We start from the raw sequence: 21,440 nt of genomic DNA, 5'->3' as shown, positions 1-21,440 counted from the left end.
AAGGTTGAATTCGTAATCCCGGAGACTCCTGCTAAGGTGGAGAAGGAGACAGAGAAGGAAAAGCAGAAAGAGACAGAGAAAGAGAAGGAGAAAGAAGCGGAAAAGGTAAAAGAGGAGAAAGAAAAGGAAAAGGAGAAGGAGAAAGCAGCAGAAAAAGAGAAAGAGGGGAAAGAGGCTGAAAAAGTTAAAGAGGAGAAAGTGACAGAAAAAGTGAAGGAGGCAGACAAACCGGCAGAAAAGGTGGAGGAGATAAAGAAGGAGGCAGAAAAGGTGGAGGAGATAAAGAAAGAGGCAGAAAAGGTGGAGGAGATAAAGAAGGAGGCAGAAAAGGTGGAGGAGATAAAGAAAGAGGCAGAAAAGGTGGAGGAGATAAAGAAGGAGGCAGAAAAGGTGGAGGAGATAAAGAAAGAGGCAGAAAAGGTGGAGGAGATAAAGAAGGAGGCAGAAAAGGGGAAAGAAAAAGAGATGGAGAAAGAAGAGTCAATGCAGCAGAAGGGAGAAAAAGAGGATAAAATGAACAAGGCACAAGAATCACCAGAGAAACTGGACAAGACAGACAAAGTGGAGAAGACAGAGAAAGAAGAGAACAAAGCTGAGAAAGCAGAGAACGTGGAAAAGATGGACAAAAATGAAAAGTCCAAGGTGGAAGACAAACCAGAGAACAAAAACACTGAGACACCAGAGAAACCAGAGATGAAGGACAGCAAAGAGCAGCACATTGAGAAAGTGGAGAAGACCCCAGAGCAACAGCCAACACCCATCAACCTCGATACCAATCATGACAAGCTGGAGAAGAAGGCCGACACCGAGACAAAGGTGACGGCAGAGGTGGAAGAACCCAAGAAAGAAAAGGCTGATGCAGATACAGCCAAGAAGACCGAGAAAGAGGACGAGATGGAGAAACCGTCCGAGAAGCCTGCCGAAAAACCCACGCAGAAGAACGAGAAGGAGGAGAAGCAGGAGAAAATGCCGGCTGAGAAAAAGACTGCTGAGAAAAAGGATGACAAGAAGGACAAGGCAGCGAAGCCAGAGGGAGGAGAGAAGGCCAAAAAAGCAAAACCTGCGGCGAATGGAAGCAGCGCAACTCCCAGCAAGGACCTGGCAGCTGCAGACAAGAAGGCCAAGGTAGGATTTATCATAAGGTACAAGGATGTGATGTTTCTACAGACCAGATCACTGTGTTATGTTGTAAGACATTACAGCACAGACTCGTTTCCAGCATGAAAATCAAGGTAAGTTAAAGGCTTTCTTTATTGAAGGTGATGAGTCAGAATGAGTTTTAATTTTATTTTAAGACAGAAGGTCTGGACCAGAGTGGGATGAAATTCTAACATCTCACTCAACTCTCGCTCCAGTATACCAAACTTTTTTGAGTAAATGGTTCGTTCATCAGGGTGGAAATTGTTTCCAGTTTTTGTTAATATACAGCAGTGGTTCTCAAACTCTCCCCCCTTCTGAAGCTGAAAAAAGTTCACCCCCCACCCCCACCACCACTCACCCACCCACAATTTTTATCAGTCATTTTCCCTGGTTGTCGACACATCCCCCTGCAGAGGCTCTGCGACCCCCGGGGGGGTGCGGCCCCCCAGTTTGAGAACCACTGATATATAGTCAGATCCATCAATTCATCAATTGACTTTACAAGAGAAGTGTAAATCACAGTAATGGACAAGTTATGTGAAAGATTTCAGTCATTTTCATATCACTCATCGACAAAAAAATGACATTAATTTGCTAATTACTCGACAGCATTCATTTTTACATTAGTCACCATAATACATTCGTAACAATACATCGAGGGTGCTCCAGCGACTCCACACACAAACACACACACACACACACACACACACACACACACACACACACACACACACACACACACACACACACACACACACACAAAAACAGTTACATTTCCATTTTTCGATGCAAAACAGTAAAATGTATTAAATTCTATTTACCCTCCTTCTTCAAAACACACTATACAAATCCTTTCCATCTCATAACAGCTACACTGTCGACCTCAACACATCTAACCTGTCGACAGCACTTAGCACACTCCCTATAGGAATACACCCATATATGAACACATATTGCTTGTTTGTGTTACATTCACCTGTCTGTCAGTTTTTACATCCTAGTTAGATTATATCTCCTTTGAACTGTATTTATTTTTGTTGGAATGACAAAAATAAATTGTTTATTATTTATTTTTGTCTTTATGGTCATTTACATTTCTCTTGTAAAGCTGACGGAGGCTGAAAACATTTGGGGAATAAAGTGTGGTATACTTGACAAGAGTTGCATCACATGTTTAATTTTAAGTAACAGGAAGTGATTCCTCATGCATGCTGCTGATGCTTCTGCCACTGCTTTGTTTATATCTACTGTGTATGTTCAGTGCAAAACACCTTGACTAGAGCTATTTACAGTCATACTGTTGAATTCACAACAGATATGATGCTAATTATTATTTTTAGCACATCATTTTTTTATCATATTATTTACGATTAAATTCCTGCTTGTGCTGCTTAACCCTGCTGCCGTTATCATCCATTGTCCTTATTTTTTCTTTTCTCCATTTCCTTTGCTTTCCCTCCTTATTTTTGCCCTCCATGCATCCTGTACGTTCTGATCCTGCATCACAGCCTGCTGCCGGGGCGACCAAACCGAGCACCGCTGCCAAAATGCGGCCAAGCTCTGCGGCCGCTAGCGGTGGTCTGCCCGCAGCCCATACTAAGCGCCCCACACCCTCCACTGCCACCTCCACCTCAGACAAAAAAACAACCACAGCAAAGGCACCATCCACAACCACTGTGGGCCCAAAGCGGCCCTCCACCACTTCTACCAGCCGCCCCTCGTCATCAGCCACAACCACTGCACGAGATGTCAAACCCAAGGTAAGTGTCAGCTGTCAAAGGCTGCTGAATGCTCAGTTACACGGAACAACGCACCTGGATGCACGAAGGATTTAACAGACACTCCAGCGTCTTAGATGCTGAAAGGTCCATACGAGTCTCCTGGAAGTGTCTCAAACAGAAGCAAACTGTAGCAGGACATTTAAGAGATGGGTTTGGATAAAACTCCTCGTGTATATGGGTCTGAGTTAAGTTTGAAGGTATTCAAAATCTAAAATGTCAAGCTCAACTGTTTTCCCCTTGGTCAAAGAATTTGGCCATCTGGTCTCTGTGCCTGTTAGCATGCATAGGGTCACAGTGGTGTATTATAACACTCTGATGAGTACAGTTTCAGGGTCGGCTAGGGTACAAGCTGCATATGAAGGAAGTCTACAAGCTGGGGATGTAAGAAAACAAAAGCTGTTGTCCCCAGTGAGGGAGTCAGTGCAGTTTCTTTAATGAAGACGGAGCCAACAGCAGCTGCTGTCGCTGTCACATAAAAATGTGGCTCGACTCGGGAAGAAAGAGATGGTCCCACTCACTAATCAAGTATCCTGTTCCTACTAGCTTTTATTAATAGTTAATAAATCATGTACAAATGCTTTATAGAGCAGCTATAAGCTAATACTGAAGCTATGAATTAATTAATTAACTAACATTATTTTGGTTGCTACGTTTTAAATGTTATTCTAATGTTAATAAAGCGTTCCTAGATTTAACTTCGCAGGTTTATGCTGGAGGGGGATAAAGGGATTTTTACAGCCCAACCCAACCTGGAAATACAGTAGTATTTGATCAAAATAATGTCATTACAATGTCCATTTAGTCCCTGTTCTGGAGCTTTCAGTGCTGTCACACGATCTTCTTCGGCTTTGCTCTGTCAACTACTGTTTTCAAGGTCAAGAATGAACTTTCAGTCTAAACTTTTAAGCCAACATGGGTTAGAACTCCCTAAAGTGCCCGGTCAAAAGCTCTTACAACCTATAAAAAGCCTTCATAAAGAGCATCTTACTAGAAAGTGGTTAAAGAAATGTTATGTGGCACATTTTTTGTTAATTTTTCCCACAGTGTTTCCAGTTCTATTCCTGCTGGAGGCTTTTTTATGTTGCACTCCTCCAGTCCAGACTAGCTAGTAGCAGTAATGATGTGTGGGCCAACTTTTCCCAATAATGTACAACCTTTCTTGATGAGATCAGTGTCAGTTATTATGATCTATTAATTCATTGATTGGCCTGTGCCATGTCTTTCCGTCTTCTCTCCCCCTCTTTCGGACGCCTCCTTAACTGCAGCTAGTCTGACTCCGCAGCCGATCAAAAGAGCAGCCACTGTTTAGCCTCTAGGTGTCGAGGGCTGCAGCGTGACTCAGTGCGGCTGGGCCGGCTTGTTGCAGGATGGCTCAGCTGTATGTGGAGCGCAGCGTCATCCTGAGGGTTGTGGGGCGAAATATGCTGCTGAATGAAATGAGCAATCCTCGAGGAGCGCCGTGGACTCTAGTCCGCATGCTTCATGGATCGGGGCAAATTCTTTGACCTGAATTTTTCAGTGAAAGCATTGAACATTTGTCTGAACTGAAGACAGCACATACATATGGACATATGGAAATTATATTATGACCCGCTATAGTGCTGCAGGCATTTGTTTTGTTGACAAAGTGCACTGTTTTCCATTTATTTGTAGCTTTTACTGTTGCTAACATTACCATGAATTCCTCCTGTCTCCCTTGTTTTTCTGCATCTTCCTCTTCTTAGTCAACTCAAGAGAAGCGTCCCTCTGTGCCAAAGGCCAGCACTGCCACCTCAAATCAAACAGGCTCCACTGCTGCCACCAAAAATGGAACTGCTCCCACAGCAGCCAGTAAAACCACTACATCAGTGCGCACGACACCGTCTACTCGCACCACTGCCACCACTGCAGCCAAAAAGCCTCTGGGTAAGGCAGACATACTCACACACACACACACATACGTGCTCACACATGTTCTTGATGATGTATGAAGATTTTCCACAACAATAATCAGTATTTTTTATGTAGAATCTGAATGCAGTGCATTCAGTTTATTTACCGGTGAATTACACTAGTAGTGTTGCAGATGTTTGAGTATTGCCAGTATTTTTCTGAGCTTTATTCGCACATTCTGTCCTTTGCAACAACTGTAAACTCACCATTTGTGTTTCAGCCTCAAAGACAGACAGCAAGCCAGGAGAGGAGAAGAAGCCCAGCGCTCTGAAGACCTCTGCAGGTAACACAGTACTGCCTTCACTTGTTATTATGTGCAGAGACAGAAGACACCCGGAGGAAACACTCTGCTGTTCCCCACACATACACAAACCTACAGGACAGTATACAAAACAAAGCCAGATGAAAATTACTGGGGACAGTTTACACTATACGTATATCACGTGATCATGTGATACATATATCAATATATATATGGTGAGGGGGAAAAGTCAAAGGTTAAGGTGAGCATCTCCATGGAAACCTAGTATTAATGTTAAGTGATAAGAAGAAAGGACAAAAAAAAACAATTTAAAATGAATAAGTGATTAGATAACAACTGATAGCACAATGATCTGTCTTTCAATTTTATTATTTATTATTATTTCTAATGGATTTGACATGTAGGTACAACATACATTGTAACATGAAAAATAATAATATAAAATAGTTAAAAAGAGTTGGTTCACATAAAATCGTTTTATGCATTAATATCACACTATGTAAGGCAGTTTAATAAAAGTAAAACCTGTGAATACAGGGCTAGGCAGTAAAGTACAATCTATGCTGTTAAATAATGTAAAATCAAATCTGGTGTAATGTGCTCATTGCATTACATCGGTCAAAAGTGCTAAATGTGTAAAATGTGCAGCTTGAGTTCATCTTTAATCACAATTTGCTTCAAGATTTTAATTTTGGACAAACTTACTAATGACTTAAAGTGGATAAATATAATTATCACCCAGCTGTGTGGATACAGTGAGGTAGGAAGATTTTACAGCAGACATTGTTTCATTATCTCCAGCTACTGTCTGACCCCCGCACTGTGCTGCTCTCTCCATACATGTCTGTCTTCTTCCTTCCTCACTTTCTTCTTCAGTAATCCTTTCTCAGTTTCTTCCTCCCTTCTTTCTCTTCTTACACGGTTCCGTCTTCTCTGCTCCTGTCGACAGATTAGTTTACATCTTGGCATCAGGAGAGCTGTCAGCAGGAGTGTGACACTGCAAACACACACACTGTCCAACCATGACAATGCTGGTCAGGCTCAGATACAGAGCGAGGCTTTATTGCTGAAAGGCCCCAGAGAGTTAAAAACCTTCACCGCAGCAGTCTGTGGATTACCGTCCCCTTGCTGTTGACAGGAGTTTGCAGCTCCTGCTGATACAGCCTCGGGTTGTATAATCTGCCAGGGTTCGTATGGCAAGTCAAATTACGCTTTAGAAACATGGAGGCTAGTGGGAGGATTGCTTCAATTAAACATGTCTTAACAGGAGCTGAAGATATACCAAAGGCTCTGAGGGAGGATTGACAGCGAGACACGTGGTCCAGCTTGCTTCAGCACTCTAAAGAAAGAGCTGATATCGCAAAATGTATGTGAATGGACAGATTTTTATTGGTGCAAGTGTTGCACTGCCTCAGTGGTAAAGGATGCTAAAATGTATTCACTCATACAGGAGAAGATTTAAATAAAGGCTTTGCTGCACTCAAAATAGTTTCCCTTAAAATTATAGTTAAAGAATAAGTGCGGTGTTATTCTATACAGAAATTGAGATACTGAGATTCTGCCATTGATTTACAAAAACAGGACAGTGCTGTCAGTGAGATCCTGAAGAGCTGTGTAAGTTCAACATTAAACCAGGTCTGAATGAAAGATGATCCCCAGTGCCTGGTCTCTCACCATCTGACTCACTTTCCTCATTCATTGCTGTGTTTTTCTGGCACTCATGTCATTTATCTGTGAGGGTTGACTGTCAATCACAGACAACGTCCTTTGCGGTTTGGCTTCGGGTTTATCGTGTGTGTGTGTGTGTGTGTGTGTGTGCGCGTGTGAATACATAACACCTTTGGGTTTCTTGATTTTTGTATCATGTTGCTTTAGAGTGCAAGTCCCCAACACCTCTACTTAACCTACATAGTCCTTAACTCAATGAACATTAGTGAAGCAGAGGTTGAAGCACTGGTTCCCAACCTGTGTGTGGGCACCCATTGGTGGACTGTGAGGGCATTGCAAGTGGGCGGACAAATCATTTGCAAAATAGAACAATTTTCAAAAAGCTACAATCACATCTGTGCATTAATGTATCTGGAGTCAAGAAGTGATTAGCTTAGCTTAGCATAAAGACTTAAAGCTGCAAGAAAGCTCCTTAAAAGTTCAAAAATATGCCTATGAACACGTCTAAAGCTCAATAATTAGCACGTTGTATCTGAAACAGAAATGTAAAAATAAAAGGTTGTAGTTTTATCTGACAGAGCCAGGTCGGCTTTTTCCAACTATGAAACACTATAAAACTCCTAATAACTCTCTCTCTCTCACAGCTGACTCCACCAAGCCCAAGACCACCACCACCCGCAGCACTGGTTCCACCAATGCTGCCTCTCGCACTCGAACTACAGCAGCCAAACCGGCCACACCATCCTCCACCTCTGGCACAGTACCAGAGAAGAAGCCCCCGGTGCCCCGTGCCCCCCGGGCTGCTTCCTCAACCACAACTAGCAGCACAACCGCCACCACGAGGACCACGGCTCGCCCCGGCACGGCGTCAGGCCCCGACATCCGCAACGCCCGCTCTAAGATTGGCTCTACAGACAACATGAAGCACCAGCCTGGAGGAGGGAAGGTAGGTCCTGCTTTGGCTTCTTCTGCAGCCTTCACACCTTCACACAAGTGCCTATACTTCTGATAGCTTGAGTTTTCTGACCAGCTGCCCCTCGAGGCCTAACATGTTACTCTGACTTCCTGTGGTTCCTCACTAACTCTCTTCTTTTCAAGTTCCTCCTGCATCTCTAATGTTTGCATAAAATACAACTTTCTTACTACATCCACATCGGCAGCTACACAGCTCTCACCCTCTTAAATCTTCTGCTTTCACTTCTGTGTTTTGCTTTGGTTTTGACAGTTGTGACATATCTCTAACTCAGTCGTCTGCTTGTTTACAACCATTTCACTCATTCTTCAAGCTTCATAGAATCTTTGTTGAAACATTAAAGCATGTGTGTGTGTGGGAGAAAACAGCAGAGAAACCCTGTGTCGTAGAAGGATTCCCTGGTCTTTCTCTCTTTTAACAATTAAAATCCTTTTTTTTTTTTTACATTGTATAACATTGTACTTGCCAAAGTAACTGCTGAGAAGTCCAACACAAGTGTTCCCATAATCAGCAGCAGTTTGAGGGTATGGCCCTGATTAACTGGCAAGGGTTGACCCACCGCCTCTACCCCTCACTTGATGTCTTCTTTGCCTTGTGCATGTACGCTGTCGCCTCCAAGTGCAGTGCACACTTCAGCGTCATTTTGGAGCTGTGTTGCCAGGAGCAGTTATAAAATGTTCAGAAATACATCAATTTGTTATTTGTAAGTTGTTATTTCTGTATTTTTAAAGTTATTTTTACATTCATGACATCCCCATCGTCAGTCCCACCTACAGAGGTTTGATTGGCATGGTTGTTGTTCACAGATATAGGTAACAATACAGGATTCACCTTTGTTGACATTGAACTTCATTGATGCGAATTCCCTAAGAAATCTGATGTTAATCAAATTACCAAAACTGTCCTTGGAGTGTTTGATGGCAGTTGCCTACTTCGCTCAGTTGGTGATCAGACTGTTGCCTGTTGGACTTCTTTTTCCCGCTACATTTTCTAGACCCAGGTTTCAAGCAGCCAGAACAATCCTTCAAGTCCTTCTCTCCCTCTTAAGTTTGTGCAACCAACCATTACCAACTTTCCTCCCTTGCATCCTCGACTTCTTTTATCTCTCCACGTCCTTGCTTCCGTCCTTTCCTCTTACCTTTAACCCCACTTCTCTCTTTCTAATACACAATTCTTGGCACTTTCACCTCCTCCTCCTCTCCTTGTGTGTTGTTGTTGATGTTGACCTGGGGTGGGCTTGTCTCCCCAGATGTCATCTGCCTCTCAGAACAGGGGTGTCGCCTCCAAAGAAACGAGCCAGGGCAAAGTGAGTTCCCCTCTCCACCTCCCCACACCACCACTACATTCTCCTCTTCCTGCCCCTCTCTGTGTTTTTACATTTATTTTTACCACTTGTCATATTTTTTGTTGGGTTTTATGAAATTGAAAAACTAAGGGCAAAAGCCTGCCTGAGAATTAGTAGCCACAGGCTTTTTAGTAATAAAAGCATAACATATTTATATGCTCATCTTTTATGATTCACTCTGATTCATGAATACAGACGTGTCTCTGGAGAATTTAAAGTCATAAATACATAAATAATAAATAGTTACTTCTGCTTCTCTACTTAGCAATCTAAGTTGTTTTGAATGACCTCTATAGTATGGTTTTTCAAGCAGGAGACATGAACACAATTTACTCCCCACGAAAGCAGACGAGTCTATGGGGGCAAAAAAAAAAGTATCACATGAAATGCAATTTGAAAAGTGTGATGAGGAAACCTGTCCTCATGATTAATTAATGTTGAGGTTAGTGAGCCAAAAGGGAGAGGTTTTTGCTTCAGTTAATTCTGGGATGTAAAGCGGTTCCGGTGGTAGAAACCTGTAGCTGAAGCTCCTCTGTGTGTTCATCTTCATATACCATATACATATCTATCATGGTGTTGTTACCTACATCCCTTCAAGGTATTTACAGCCACTGCAGAGACCTTAGACTTTGTTTCTTAGATTTTAAAGTGACACGATAAACATCTTACAATAACAGCATTACAAAATACACGGTTAAAGGATACATCTGTGTAATTCTTTTGTGGTAATGCAGTGTCAATTTATCAAAATCAGTCTTAATAAAAGACATGAGTTTATGGCTGAAAACAATCAAAACATATTACAAAACATAGTATATTTTAAATAATCTTCAGATTTTTTTTAATTGGCTGGGAAAATAGTTTGTAGTAGTTTGAAAGATTATTTGATATATTTGTCTCTTACCAGTGTTTTATTCTGTAGTAGGAATCTAATTTCTGAAGTAAAGTTAGCAAATCGTTCCTAGCATAGTGGCATCCTGCCAGGTAATGAGCAACCCACACACACTAGGAAGTCCCTTGCATGGGGGTTAACTGGTTGGTGCAAGCAGGAAAGCATCGTCCCACCACTGCAGAGACTCGGGGTCAGTCCGTCAGCTGTGGTGCTTCCCCATCAAACAGAACAGGCAGTGTTCACTTTGTGGGAAGCCATTGAGGGAATATGTTCTTGTCCCTGCCATAATGACTCCTGCTGGTTAACCTTGCTGTGTGAAATGGGCTGTGGCCCACGGCTGACGAACCTGTGAGTGTGTGTGAGTGAGTGTGTGACTTTTTTTATTGAACAAATGTGCAATTTAATTTTTATTAACAATTAACTTAGGTACAAAACCTTGTGTGTTATATTTGTGTTTCATTAAAGTGTGCTCATAAACATGTACTCTGTCTCCATTAAACACATTCTGTGAGACTCCACTGTATTAACCTGAGCAGGGACACATGTTTATATGTTGTGTTATGTGTCGTGCATGTGTGTGCTTCATAGAATAGGTTCCTTCACTTTTCTCAGGTGTTGGGTAAAACAGTATTCGGATATCTTCTGGTCCTCATCACTGTTACTTTTCAAATGGCAACACAAGCGATATTTATCATTTAGGCCGGCTTAACTGCAGCAGTCGATAGCGAGCACACGTAAAATAGTTGGCCATTTTTCCCAGGTGAACCTTGCTCCCTCCCTCTGTCCTTTCTTTTCTAACCCTACCTGTGATGGTGACTTCTCCTCTACTCTCTTCTTTTTACTCTCCTCTCTTTTGTTCTTTTTTTCTTCTCCTCCCTGCTGCTCTTCTCTCCTTTCACTTCCTCTCATGGTGTCCCTGTCCCCTCCTCTGCTTTCCTCTCCCCTCTTGCTGCTATGCTGTGTCCATATAGGTTCAGGTAGTCTCCAAAAAGCTGGACTTCAGCCACGTCACCTCACGCTTGGGCTCCAAGGACAATATGAAGCATGTTCCTGGTGGAGGGAATGTAAGTACTGTCTGGCCCATGACCAGAGTTCATATGCAACGGCCGATTAGTCAAACAATTTGAATCAAACTAGGAAGAACAACAGAACCAAGGCGAAAAATTGTACTTTCAGCTCTTCTCTGAAACTTGAGCTACTCACGGCCGCCAACACAAAACGCTGCTCTTGGAGTTCAACGTTCGAATGGCGAGTTATTGGACAGCATGCTAGCAAGCCGAACGTATCAGCCCTTACCCACAACCTGCTTCACACTCCCTTGCTTCCTTAAACTCTTCCTGTGTTGTCCTGCCCTGTCACTAACTTACTAAACACCAGTCAAGCAAACAAACGCTGCTGGCCTCTGATTGGACGGTTCTGTGAGGACAGCATCACCACAGAGAGGTGAACTTGGGATGTGTGGTTGTTCTGTCCTGAGCTTCTTCTTTTGGTGTCTGAATTTTTTACCCTGCCATCTTTACAGCACATGCACCAAATTATTTCACTCCAGGAAGGTACTGTAATGCAGTTGTGATGAAACCTCTGGACGCATGTGTCATGATCTTGAAGCTGCAATTTGAATTCTCCATGTCGGTCGGTGGGTTATTGCCACAGGATGGAGGAAGTGGCAAGATACAACTCCTTCTCTTTTGTGATCACCGCTAATTCTCTGATGGTGATAATTCAAGGTGTAAATAAGACTCAAAAAATATATATATTTAAGAAATTAAATGAAATCAACTATCAAGGGACGCTCATGCCAGTATGTCCTTTAACCCTTGATCCCACCTTTTTTTTTAACACTGTTGATAAAAACAGCTTGTGTGACATTTGACAGGTGCAGATCCTCAACAAGAAGGTGGATTTGAGTAAGGTGACGTCAAAGTGCGGCTCCAAGGACAACATCAAGCACAAGCCTGGTGAGCTGGGACATGTTGTGACACTACTGTATTAATACTGTTGTTAGTAGTAGCGGTGAAGAAGGCTGTGTGTAGAAGCTGTGTCCACTTTGCACATGCTGCTGACAGCGCAAGCTTAGGTATGATCGTCAGACTGATCGCCCATGTGTGCTGCAGGTGGCGGGGACGTGAAGATCGAGTCCCACAAAGTGAACTTTAGGGAAAAGGCTCAGTCCAAAGTGGGCTCCATGGACAACGTGAGCCATTCACCTGGTGGAGGAAACATCAAGGTGAGATGACGTCACGTGTGTGCACACTGTTCCTCTGCCTGTAAACTACAAACTGTTGTTTATAGCAGGGCACTCTCTCTCTCTCTCTCTCTCTCTCTCTCTCTCTCTCTCTCTCTCTCTCTCTCTATGAGCCAGCTCATCACAATGAAGATGCTTCAGGTTTCACAGTAGTTAGCAAAGTCAGAATTCAGATTCACTCCCTAGAAACAGTCATTATGGAGCGCATTACAAAGTGTTAAATAGTCGTGTCCAATGCTAACTGCGGTTTACTGACAGTGGCACGTAGTTGAGTTAGGAGCGATGGCAACAAAGTGTGCATTGCATGACTCACCTCCATTATTATAAACATAAAATGCAGTTTAGCAAGAGTGTCCAGATGAAAGCAGTTCACTACAGCGTTATTTAGTTTAAACATTCACAGTTTAAGCATGTTCTGTGTATACAGTACTTCTACAATGGTTGTTTGTATGTTGAATGCTACAGTGTTTTTGTAAACTGCCTGACTGTTCATGATTCCCAAGCCTGAAAATACTTTAAGGAACTCTGGCCTTTAGTAATGTAATAGCTCGGCTTTATAAAGAGCAAAAGCCCCTGAAAACTTTGTTTCAAAGATTAAGATGTTCTCAAATTACATTAGACATTAATGACTAAATGAGCTACTAATAACTGTAAAAAAACAAAACAAAGAAAAAACATGTTTAGCTTTTATTTATGAAATGTTTAATGCTTACACACTCAGCTAATCTGCTTCAAAACAGTATGAGAAGATCACAGAAAAAACACTTTGGCAGAAAGAAGTCTGTTCATATAGAACCACAATACTCACAATAAGAATCAATAAAATAAAATGACAAATAATGATTAAATTATTAATGGGTGTTTAATACTGGCTGAATATCACTGACCTCCAGTGGTTAAAGTTCTCACACGGCTGCAGTGATGCAGACAGTATGCTGAGGGTGTGGTTACAGGTTCCTTCAGGTGTATCAGACTTGAAACTTTTAATTAAGATCATACTTTGTGCAGCACTCAAACACCTTGGTCTTGGCTTAAACTACCAAAAAAAAAAACTGTATTGCAGAGATGCTTTTGATACCTTTCATTAAACCATTTAACGCTGTTAGAGTGGTCGTTAGACAATGGTTGTCTGAAGGACACTGCTGCTGACTCAGTTCCTTCATTCCCCGTGTGTGTGCATGTTAATATATAAAATGTGTCAGGGAAATATTTGTGTACAGTGTGAGGAGAAAATAGTTTCAGGCTTGTCACGCTCGTCTCGTTCCGCCACTGTGTTCATAACGACACAAAAAAGATCCTGAGTGGCTTCAAGCTACAGTCACTGATGATGTTGACAGCCCGTCATAAGCCATCTGCAGCGACCTGAAACATCTCAAACCCTCCACCCCGCAACCGGTCTCCTTCCTCCTGACTCTTTGTCCTTCTGTTGTGAAATAGTTCCGGACGCTCAACTCAAGCTCAGCTCTGTCCAACACGTTTGGAGATTTAAGTTACGGGCTGGGTACTTTTATGAATGGAATGAACTTGCGAACTTGCGAAAAAAAAAAAAACAATTTTGGCAAATTTGCAAATCGATCAGATGTGATGTCACCTGTCCCCTCAGCCTACGGCAGTCCATCTGTGTTTCGTGATCACATCCTTCACTCACATCCTCATCCTCACACCCCTTCATCATCTGCACCTTCCAACGAAGTGAAGCTGCATAATCATAGGAAGAATTAAAAATAGCATTCGCATAATAACCTGTGTGAGAGAGCTATTTTTCCCAAAGAGCTTTTAGATGAGTGTCTATTTTTACGAATGATTTGATGCAGAGCTTTAGAACAACATCTCTTTATACCAAAACATTATTAGTTATTTTTCTATTCTTGCTTTTATTGGTTTGTACAGTGTTACCCTGCATCGTGTCTTTTTACTGAGCTGTGAAGGCTTGAAGAAAGACAGTATCTCCAGCTGATAGGTGTTTGTTCATGTAAAGCAGTGGTGTTTTTTTTCTTTTCCAATCCCATGAAAAGACTAAAACCAACAATGAATTTATCTTACTAACAAGTATTGTGTGTGTGTATGTGTGTGTGTGTGTGTGTGTGTGTGTGTGTGTGTGTGTGTGTGTGTGTGTGTGTGTGTGTGTGTGTGTCTACAAAGCCTGATACATCTCATTCCTCTGAGTCATAGAGCTCCATTGTTGCCCCACAAATATTGAAAACACACCATTGAAACCACATTCTTCCACTAGGTGACATGTTCATTCATTACCATGAACACACACACTGTAATTTATTCTGTCTTAATCTCACACACACCTTCCTGCTGCTAGAAATACTCAGTATGAGGATTAACCTGCCACTAAAAAAAGTTCCCAACAAATAACCAATTTCCTCTTGTTTGAGTGACATTTGCTGAAAACTACAGTGGCCAGCTGTTGTAGGAAACTACCACCCTTTTTAAAAAGCCTGTTTATTCTCTCCTTCAGTAGGAATCAGTGGACTTGTGGCTGAGTTCCCCAGACAGGGCAGGGAAGGGGGAAATGACTGAGAGATGGACAAACACATTCTTGATTTGGGTCTTTTCATGGGATTTATTGATAGTAAGAAAAATACATAATACCATAAAACACACAGCCTTGTCCTTTAGACCTTCTGGATGAATCCACTGATTGAAAAAGGGGGTGTTTTCTAGTTTGTTGAACTGTGTGTAAACTATAAAGTCATTCAGGCCTCTCTGACTGTGTATTTATCTGGGTTTTGTTCTGATATGTTTTGACATTTGCTTTTTTTTCTATTTCTAGAAGCAGCAGTGCTTGATGTCATTTTATATTTCATTCCTCCAGTGTAGAAGCATTTTTATTTCTGTTTGAGATCATACAGACGCGTTGGCAGTTTAGTTCAGGAAAACCATTTCTCCACATTTTGCACTGTGCATCTGCCTTTTTCTTCTGTGTTTCACTTTGCAATTTCTTTTTCTATCATTGCATTCATTAGGCATGTGAAATTATTCAGCTGTATGTTTCATGTATCAGTTGTATCAGTTATTATTACTTTTTTTTCCCTCATAATTCCATCTCTCCCCACCCGAGTCTGGCTCCAGATCTTTAGCAGACATGTGTCTCGCTAGAGTTACAAACACTAAACCGTTCCTGAATTATTTGGGTTAACCCTTTCACAAAAGACAGAATAAATGTAGTGATACAGATTTGGAGCCAGGTTGTTCCATCCCCATCCCCACCAATTGACACGCCCTGCTATGTGTTTCTAGGCTGAGGGGGCCCAGGAGACAACAGAGGGGAATGGGACTCCCCTGAGTGGCACCCCGGCCCCAGCCCCAGGCTCCGAGCCAGGGTTGGCTGGGAGCCCCGCTGCCCAGGAGAATGGGCTGAAGGACGGGGCTCCCTGTGATAGTGAGGTCCTCCGGGAGCCCCAGGCTCTGGACTCAAGCATCCCAGAGACAAGTAAGTTTGTGTGTGTGCCAGCCTCATCTACTGTGAGTTTAGGGTTTGATTCCCAGGAGGAGACGCACAGGGAAAAGCCAGTGATGCCCAGCGATCTGAAACATAGCATACTCTATAATAAATGTACTAACAACGTGTGGGAGTTTCTTTTTTCTCCTTGCCTGAGATAAAACTGATCGTCATGATGTGGCTGCAGTGTGAAGCTCTGTCTCTGTTTATTCTGTTTTCACGTCGTCTTCAGTCCAAAGCTCCTGATCACACTTTTGACTTCTTATCTTGCAGGCATCTAATTCTGCTATCCCTCTGCCCTTCTCATCTCAACCCCCCGCGACATCATCTCCTCCCCGTCCCCACCTTCTCCTGTCTGTATATTTTCTTTATCCCTTCTCTCCCCCCTCCCCCTCCTCTTTCCGACCTTTCTGCTGCAGATTGAGTCTTTCAAGCTCAACTTCCGCGAGAATGCTCGCTCTCGCACGGACCATGGCGCCGACATCGTCACCTGGCCAGCCCCCCAGGACAACAACAGACCCCATCCACACGGTTCTTCCTATTCTCTACACCACCACCAAAACCACCACCCGACTCCTCGCAGCATCTCCCTATTTGAATCGTTGGCTTCTGCGGGCCCTGACAGCTCCCCCTCTGCCCCCTCCTTGCTGCATCTTCAGGTGGAGGTCCAGGGGGACAGCAGCAGCTCCTCAATGGAATCTTGACCTTTTTTTGCCCCCCATCAAGCTCTGAATCCCCCTCTCATCTTAAATCAAAAGTCTTGACTTATCTGATAGTTCTGCCACTCTAGTATCAACTTCATGCCTCTTCTCTCACATCTGAGCTCATCATCACCCCCCCCCCCCAATCGTTGCCACCCCTACCCGTTTGTATTTGGCTGAAGTGACTGTATAGACTAAGCTTGGGCCTTGTCGGGAATCTATGTGAAGGGAAACGAGGCGACGGCAAGGTTTCCTCACATATTCAGTTGCGTCTTCTTCAAGCTGGCTGACCTGGAATCATTGGGTTTCACCGACAGCCTGGTGGTGGACTCTGCTCTCTCTGGCCCTGCGTGACCTCTCCTCCATCACCCCAAACAGCAGCAGCAATCAGTTTATTTGTCCCCTGAGCAGCATGGAAACCGTTCTGGACTCACCTACCTTCTGTCACACATACATACAGTAGCTTCTCTTTTCCCTTGTGACTGTAGGGGCTGTTTGTTCCCAGTAACCATTTACTCTCTGCTTCAATAACATCATAGTAATTCATATTCATGTTCATCTTCATCATCACTTCCTCTCTCGTCACCATCACTTACCATAAACAAGCTGACAAACAGAAAAGCTAGACAACAAGTAGGCTGTTTGAACCATTTTAGGCTGTTTAACTCTTTCTTCTCTGTGTTTGTGATGATGTGTTTGAGTGACAAAAACATGTGTAAAAATGAGCTTTGGTGTTCTGTTCTTATCTTATTTTCTTTCTTTCTTGAGTTTTCTCATTCTTTCCTCCTAGTATTTTGTTTTTAAAACAGGTTTTCATTTATTTATTCTATGTTACTTCCTGTATAAGCAATACAGCGATAGCACTCAGAAAAATCTTGGAAACACGCACAGGATTTGTAAAACCAAGACACATGGTGAAGAGAAAGATGATATTCAGAGGGAGGAAGAAAGTGAGGAAGGAGGGGTTGAGGGTTAGGGTGAAAAAGATGCATTTAAGGTGTGTTTTTACATTTATGGCAAAATAACAAATGACAAATATTGAAACCTGAAAGTTTTTTGAAATGCAATAGAGGATGTTAGCTGAAGTAGAGACGCTGTAACTGAGTGTGCAGACCAGAGGGAGACGAGGAAGAGAGCAAATGTCTCTGAAGTCAGAGCGGCTGCGTGTCTCGTATGTGCCTCCTGTCCTTCCTACCTGAAAACTGAAGTTAATGAGGATGATGCAGGCTCATGCCTAAAACTGCTCAGAGAAGAGTCATAGTTGGCAAAACAGATATAAAACACTATTGCTGTTTTAATGAAAAATCTGTAAATCAAGCTGTCCTGGTAGTTGTGTGTAATCACAGGTTCAGGTGTTTCTATGAGGGTAATGGTAGCATGTTGTTCAGCTGAACACAAAGCATCTCTAATAGTGTGTGTTCAGCATTTTTTCTCGTTGGAAGTATTGGCAGTGGAACGTGATGTGGCTTTATCCTCTTCTCGTGTAGCAATGTTGCCTCTAATTGCCTTTATAGTGCATGGCCAGATTATATAATATCACACCCAGAGCTGAAAGCCTATGTGCATTATGACTCAAAGTGTTGTGGTTTGGCACCATATGTATATCTCTGGGGCAGTCCTAGTCAGTTGATGTGTTGTTACTCAAATGACGACTTGTAATGGCAATGAGCAAGGAGAACTAGTTTATCATGGTCGCACTTTCACCTTTTACTGTCGTGATTTAACTCCACTGCTCCAAGCTAGGTGCAGATTGTATACAGTGACTCCATGGCTCAAACATACAGAGATGAACTACAAACAGACAGAAACGATATTTTCTGATGTTATTAGTTGAATTATCTCATTAATACATCAGTTACATTCTGCTCATCATCCACTTGCCAGCTATTACTGCATCAAGTATAGTGTTATAACAAGGGCTGGGTATTGTTTGCAGTTCTAGAGCTATTACTGATACCAAAACAATACTTAGGTCATTACCTTAGACCTGCATTCAGTGATTTTTTATCTTCTTTGTGGCAGCACAAAAAATTGTAAACACAACAATGACATGTTATCACCTTATAAAGTTGATATGGTAAACATATTAGCAAAGAATTACCTATGTACACATGTAGCAGACACATCATGTCAACATTAGCATTAATTTGGAGTCACTTTTCTCGCCACCTGGCGAAAGTCCAATATTCACTGTCCTTTTAGCTCTGTTTTCATCTCCTATCAGTGTTCACTAGCTAGCTGCTAAGTTTTACTTAAATATACGGTGACTTTATTTGAACTTTTTCGCTGAAAACGATTAACCTGCTGCATCTGAAAACATGATGATGAGAGCGGTAAGGGTGAACCAAAACAGTTCAAGTTTCTGGCTGTAAAAACCAAAACAAAGAGCTGAAAGTTAAAAGGCTCTGTGGAGCTAAGAGGAACTGCAGAGCTGAGTCATAACTCTCTGTGGGTTTGTCACTACGTTCAACCCCTTTCATATTACACACAGTTAATGAATCCATTGTTGATATAATAAAAAAAAAAAAAGTGTAATATAAAAAGAAGTGCAGCTTTAATTTGTAGGGTTTTTCTATAAAACTCATCTTTCATTTAACAGAATCAGGGGATTTGTAGAACTTTGTCAATTGCCTGCCAACAATTGACAAAATTTTGATGTAAATCTAGAACCATGTGATCAAAGAATAATTAAAAAAGAACAGGAAATATGATGTAAACTTACATAGATAACGTTACTTCCAGTTTTTGTTGTTTGCATAATCAGTGCATACAACATATCAGCCCTTGTCTAAATTAAAGAGGGTATCATGGCAAATGCTTGTCAAAAATTTAGAACAAATCTTCAGATCATTTGGATTATTGGATCTGAACTCTGTTGCTACATTGACTGCCCCCTAGATGACGTCAAACCACAAAAACACTCCTGAGGTTTTTTTTTTTATTGAAATTGTTACTTTAAGAATGATTTGTAAAGAAGCTTTGACACAACAACTAAATAGCACTTTAATGCTTTAATATATCAAAGAGAGCTCACTGTTATTGAGTGATGGTGTTTAATTAACATAAAATACCTCTCTTTGAACAAGTGATCTTAATTGACTTAATCTTGAATGAGCTGTTGCGTAATAACAGAGCAATAAACTGACTTACACTGCCATCACCTTTACTATTCAGTCATTAACAGATTCAGTCATTATTTTTGTTCTACATTGGAATCCCTTAAAATATAATTAAACAATGAAGCTAAGAAAGAAATATAATTTTTTTAAAACAGAAATGGGCAATAAATTCCAATGAATGTCGTCTGAAGGACAGAAAGTGTGACGGCTTTTCTGCCAGCGCAGGGTTGAGCATTGAATTGTTGTGTTTGTGCCACGCCTGTCACCTAGCTAAAGTTTTCCTCGTGCCTGTCCACAGCCATGTTTTAGCTTTGCTTTTACCCCAGGGTTTTTACTTACCACTTCTTCTGAGCTTGCACATGGATGTACATAGATATTTTATTGACAATGAACTCTTTATGGCCCTGAAAACAAGAACAAATCAGCAACAGCATCAAGGGGTTGATGGGTGGGTGGGGGGTTTCAAGGTTGTTCAGAACAGCTTTTATGTCCATGTACCTTTAATGATTTTAAGGGGAGGAAGTTTTATCATGACTATTATGACTATTATTCTGACTATTAGTATGACAAATTGAAAAGTTCGGCCTTTTTCATTGGAAAGAGGCCACTGAAGTGAAAGAATGTCTTTGAGATATATTGTACTAAAGACGCAACACTTTTGTATATGTATTTATCGTTGTGTTCCTGTAGCCTCATGACGGTTGTGCAGTCATGGCTGAAAGGGGTTATACTTTTGATTTGTGACAGCCAGTTTCACAAACTGCGATGTGGACTTTCTCCAAGGATGTGAGATTTGAAACCCAAATACAACACACAGAAAGTCTTTAAAATCTCATAGGAACAGGTTTTATTTAAGGTGCTGTAAGAGCAGATTGATTTAGAAATGAGCTTAATTAATTCAAGACTATTTTAACAAAATTTGTAGTGCACATTTATGCGTACACACTAATAAATCATGCCCATGAACCCAGTCTTAAGAGATGAAAATTATGTTCTGATTATCTCGTAAACTTTCAGGATACAGTGACCTCTGTAGTTTCATATGATAAGATGAATGCGACTGAAGCTAATGCACCAGAATCACGATATTGTCCATCACAGTAGACGTGGGGAATTTCTTGCTCAAGCAGGCACTAAGTTTAGAGGTCAGTGTATAGGCCTGTAATTTGGGAGTACTGCATATCAATATATATTGGCTGCTACATATTGCACTCAAGAGCAGCAACCTGCCCTGGAGAGTCACACACACCGAGACCCTAACACATCCTTGTTTGCAGTTAAGAAGACTTAAGTGTAGCTGCCAGGTTTTGGCTTGTGTAATTAATGCTCCCCAGTAATCGATCCAAGGAGCATTGTAGAGCTTCATGTACTGCTACTGTACTCATACCAGACATGTAAGTGTAACACTAGCTAATAAACACCTACTTTACCTGCAGAGCATGCTGAAAAACAATGGGATGTGTTAGGTAGACTTACTATGTCATTTGCAGAGCCTCCTCATTGTTTTTTTTTTTTGTGGTTTTTTTTTTTTCTTCTTTTTTTTTCTTTTTTCATTAATTTGAATTTTATGTTTTGGTTTGGAAAAAAAGTGTTTATTGTGATTACTTGTTAATTAGTGATGTGATTATTAAACATGAAATAAAATGGACTAAAACTCTCATTTGCATTTAACTTTCTTATGTTTTTCTGCCTTGACTTTTTTGCGTTATAGCAGCAGAAGCACGGGTGCAACTTATAACACTTATGACGACTCAGAGCCACAACACCCAGGCCCCTAGAGCTGGGACCCCTAAATGGCTTTATTAATATTATTAGTTGCGCCTGTGCTTTTCCTGCTGTTGTGTGTCGGGAAGAACGTCTATTATGACTTCCCTTATTAGGTTACATTATACTTTCTTCATTATGTAATATTCCACTCTACTGTAATG

General features: G+C 41.7%; 1 protein-coding gene across 1 annotated transcript; it reads left to right on the top strand.

The window, feature by feature from the left end:
• Positions 1–437: 437 nt before the first annotated feature.
• LOC111228194 (microtubule-associated protein 4-like) lies at positions 438–21,155 on the top strand. The gene is made up of 9 exons (XM_022753998.1): positions 438–1,125; positions 4,646–4,826; positions 5,074–5,136; positions 7,428–7,729; positions 9,006–9,062; positions 11,870–11,951; positions 12,108–12,220; positions 15,491–15,683; positions 16,112–21,155. The coding sequence occupies exons 1-9, from the start codon at positions 466–468 to the stop codon at positions 16,114–16,116; spliced, it is 1,656 nt and encodes a 551-aa protein (XP_022609719.1). The 5' UTR covers positions 438–465; the 3' UTR covers positions 16,117–21,155.
• The last annotated feature ends 285 nt before the right edge of the window (positions 21,156–21,440 follow it).

This window comes from Seriola dumerili, unplaced genomic scaffold, assembly GCF_002260705.1.
Source record: "Seriola dumerili isolate Sdu_G_001 unplaced genomic scaffold, Sdu_1.0 BDQW01000216.1, whole genome shotgun sequence".
NCBI lineage: Eukaryota > Metazoa > Chordata > Actinopteri > Carangiformes > Carangidae > Seriola > Seriola dumerili.
The sequence above is the reverse complement of the archived record's forward strand: the minus strand, read 5'-3'. Positions and strand labels throughout refer to the sequence as shown.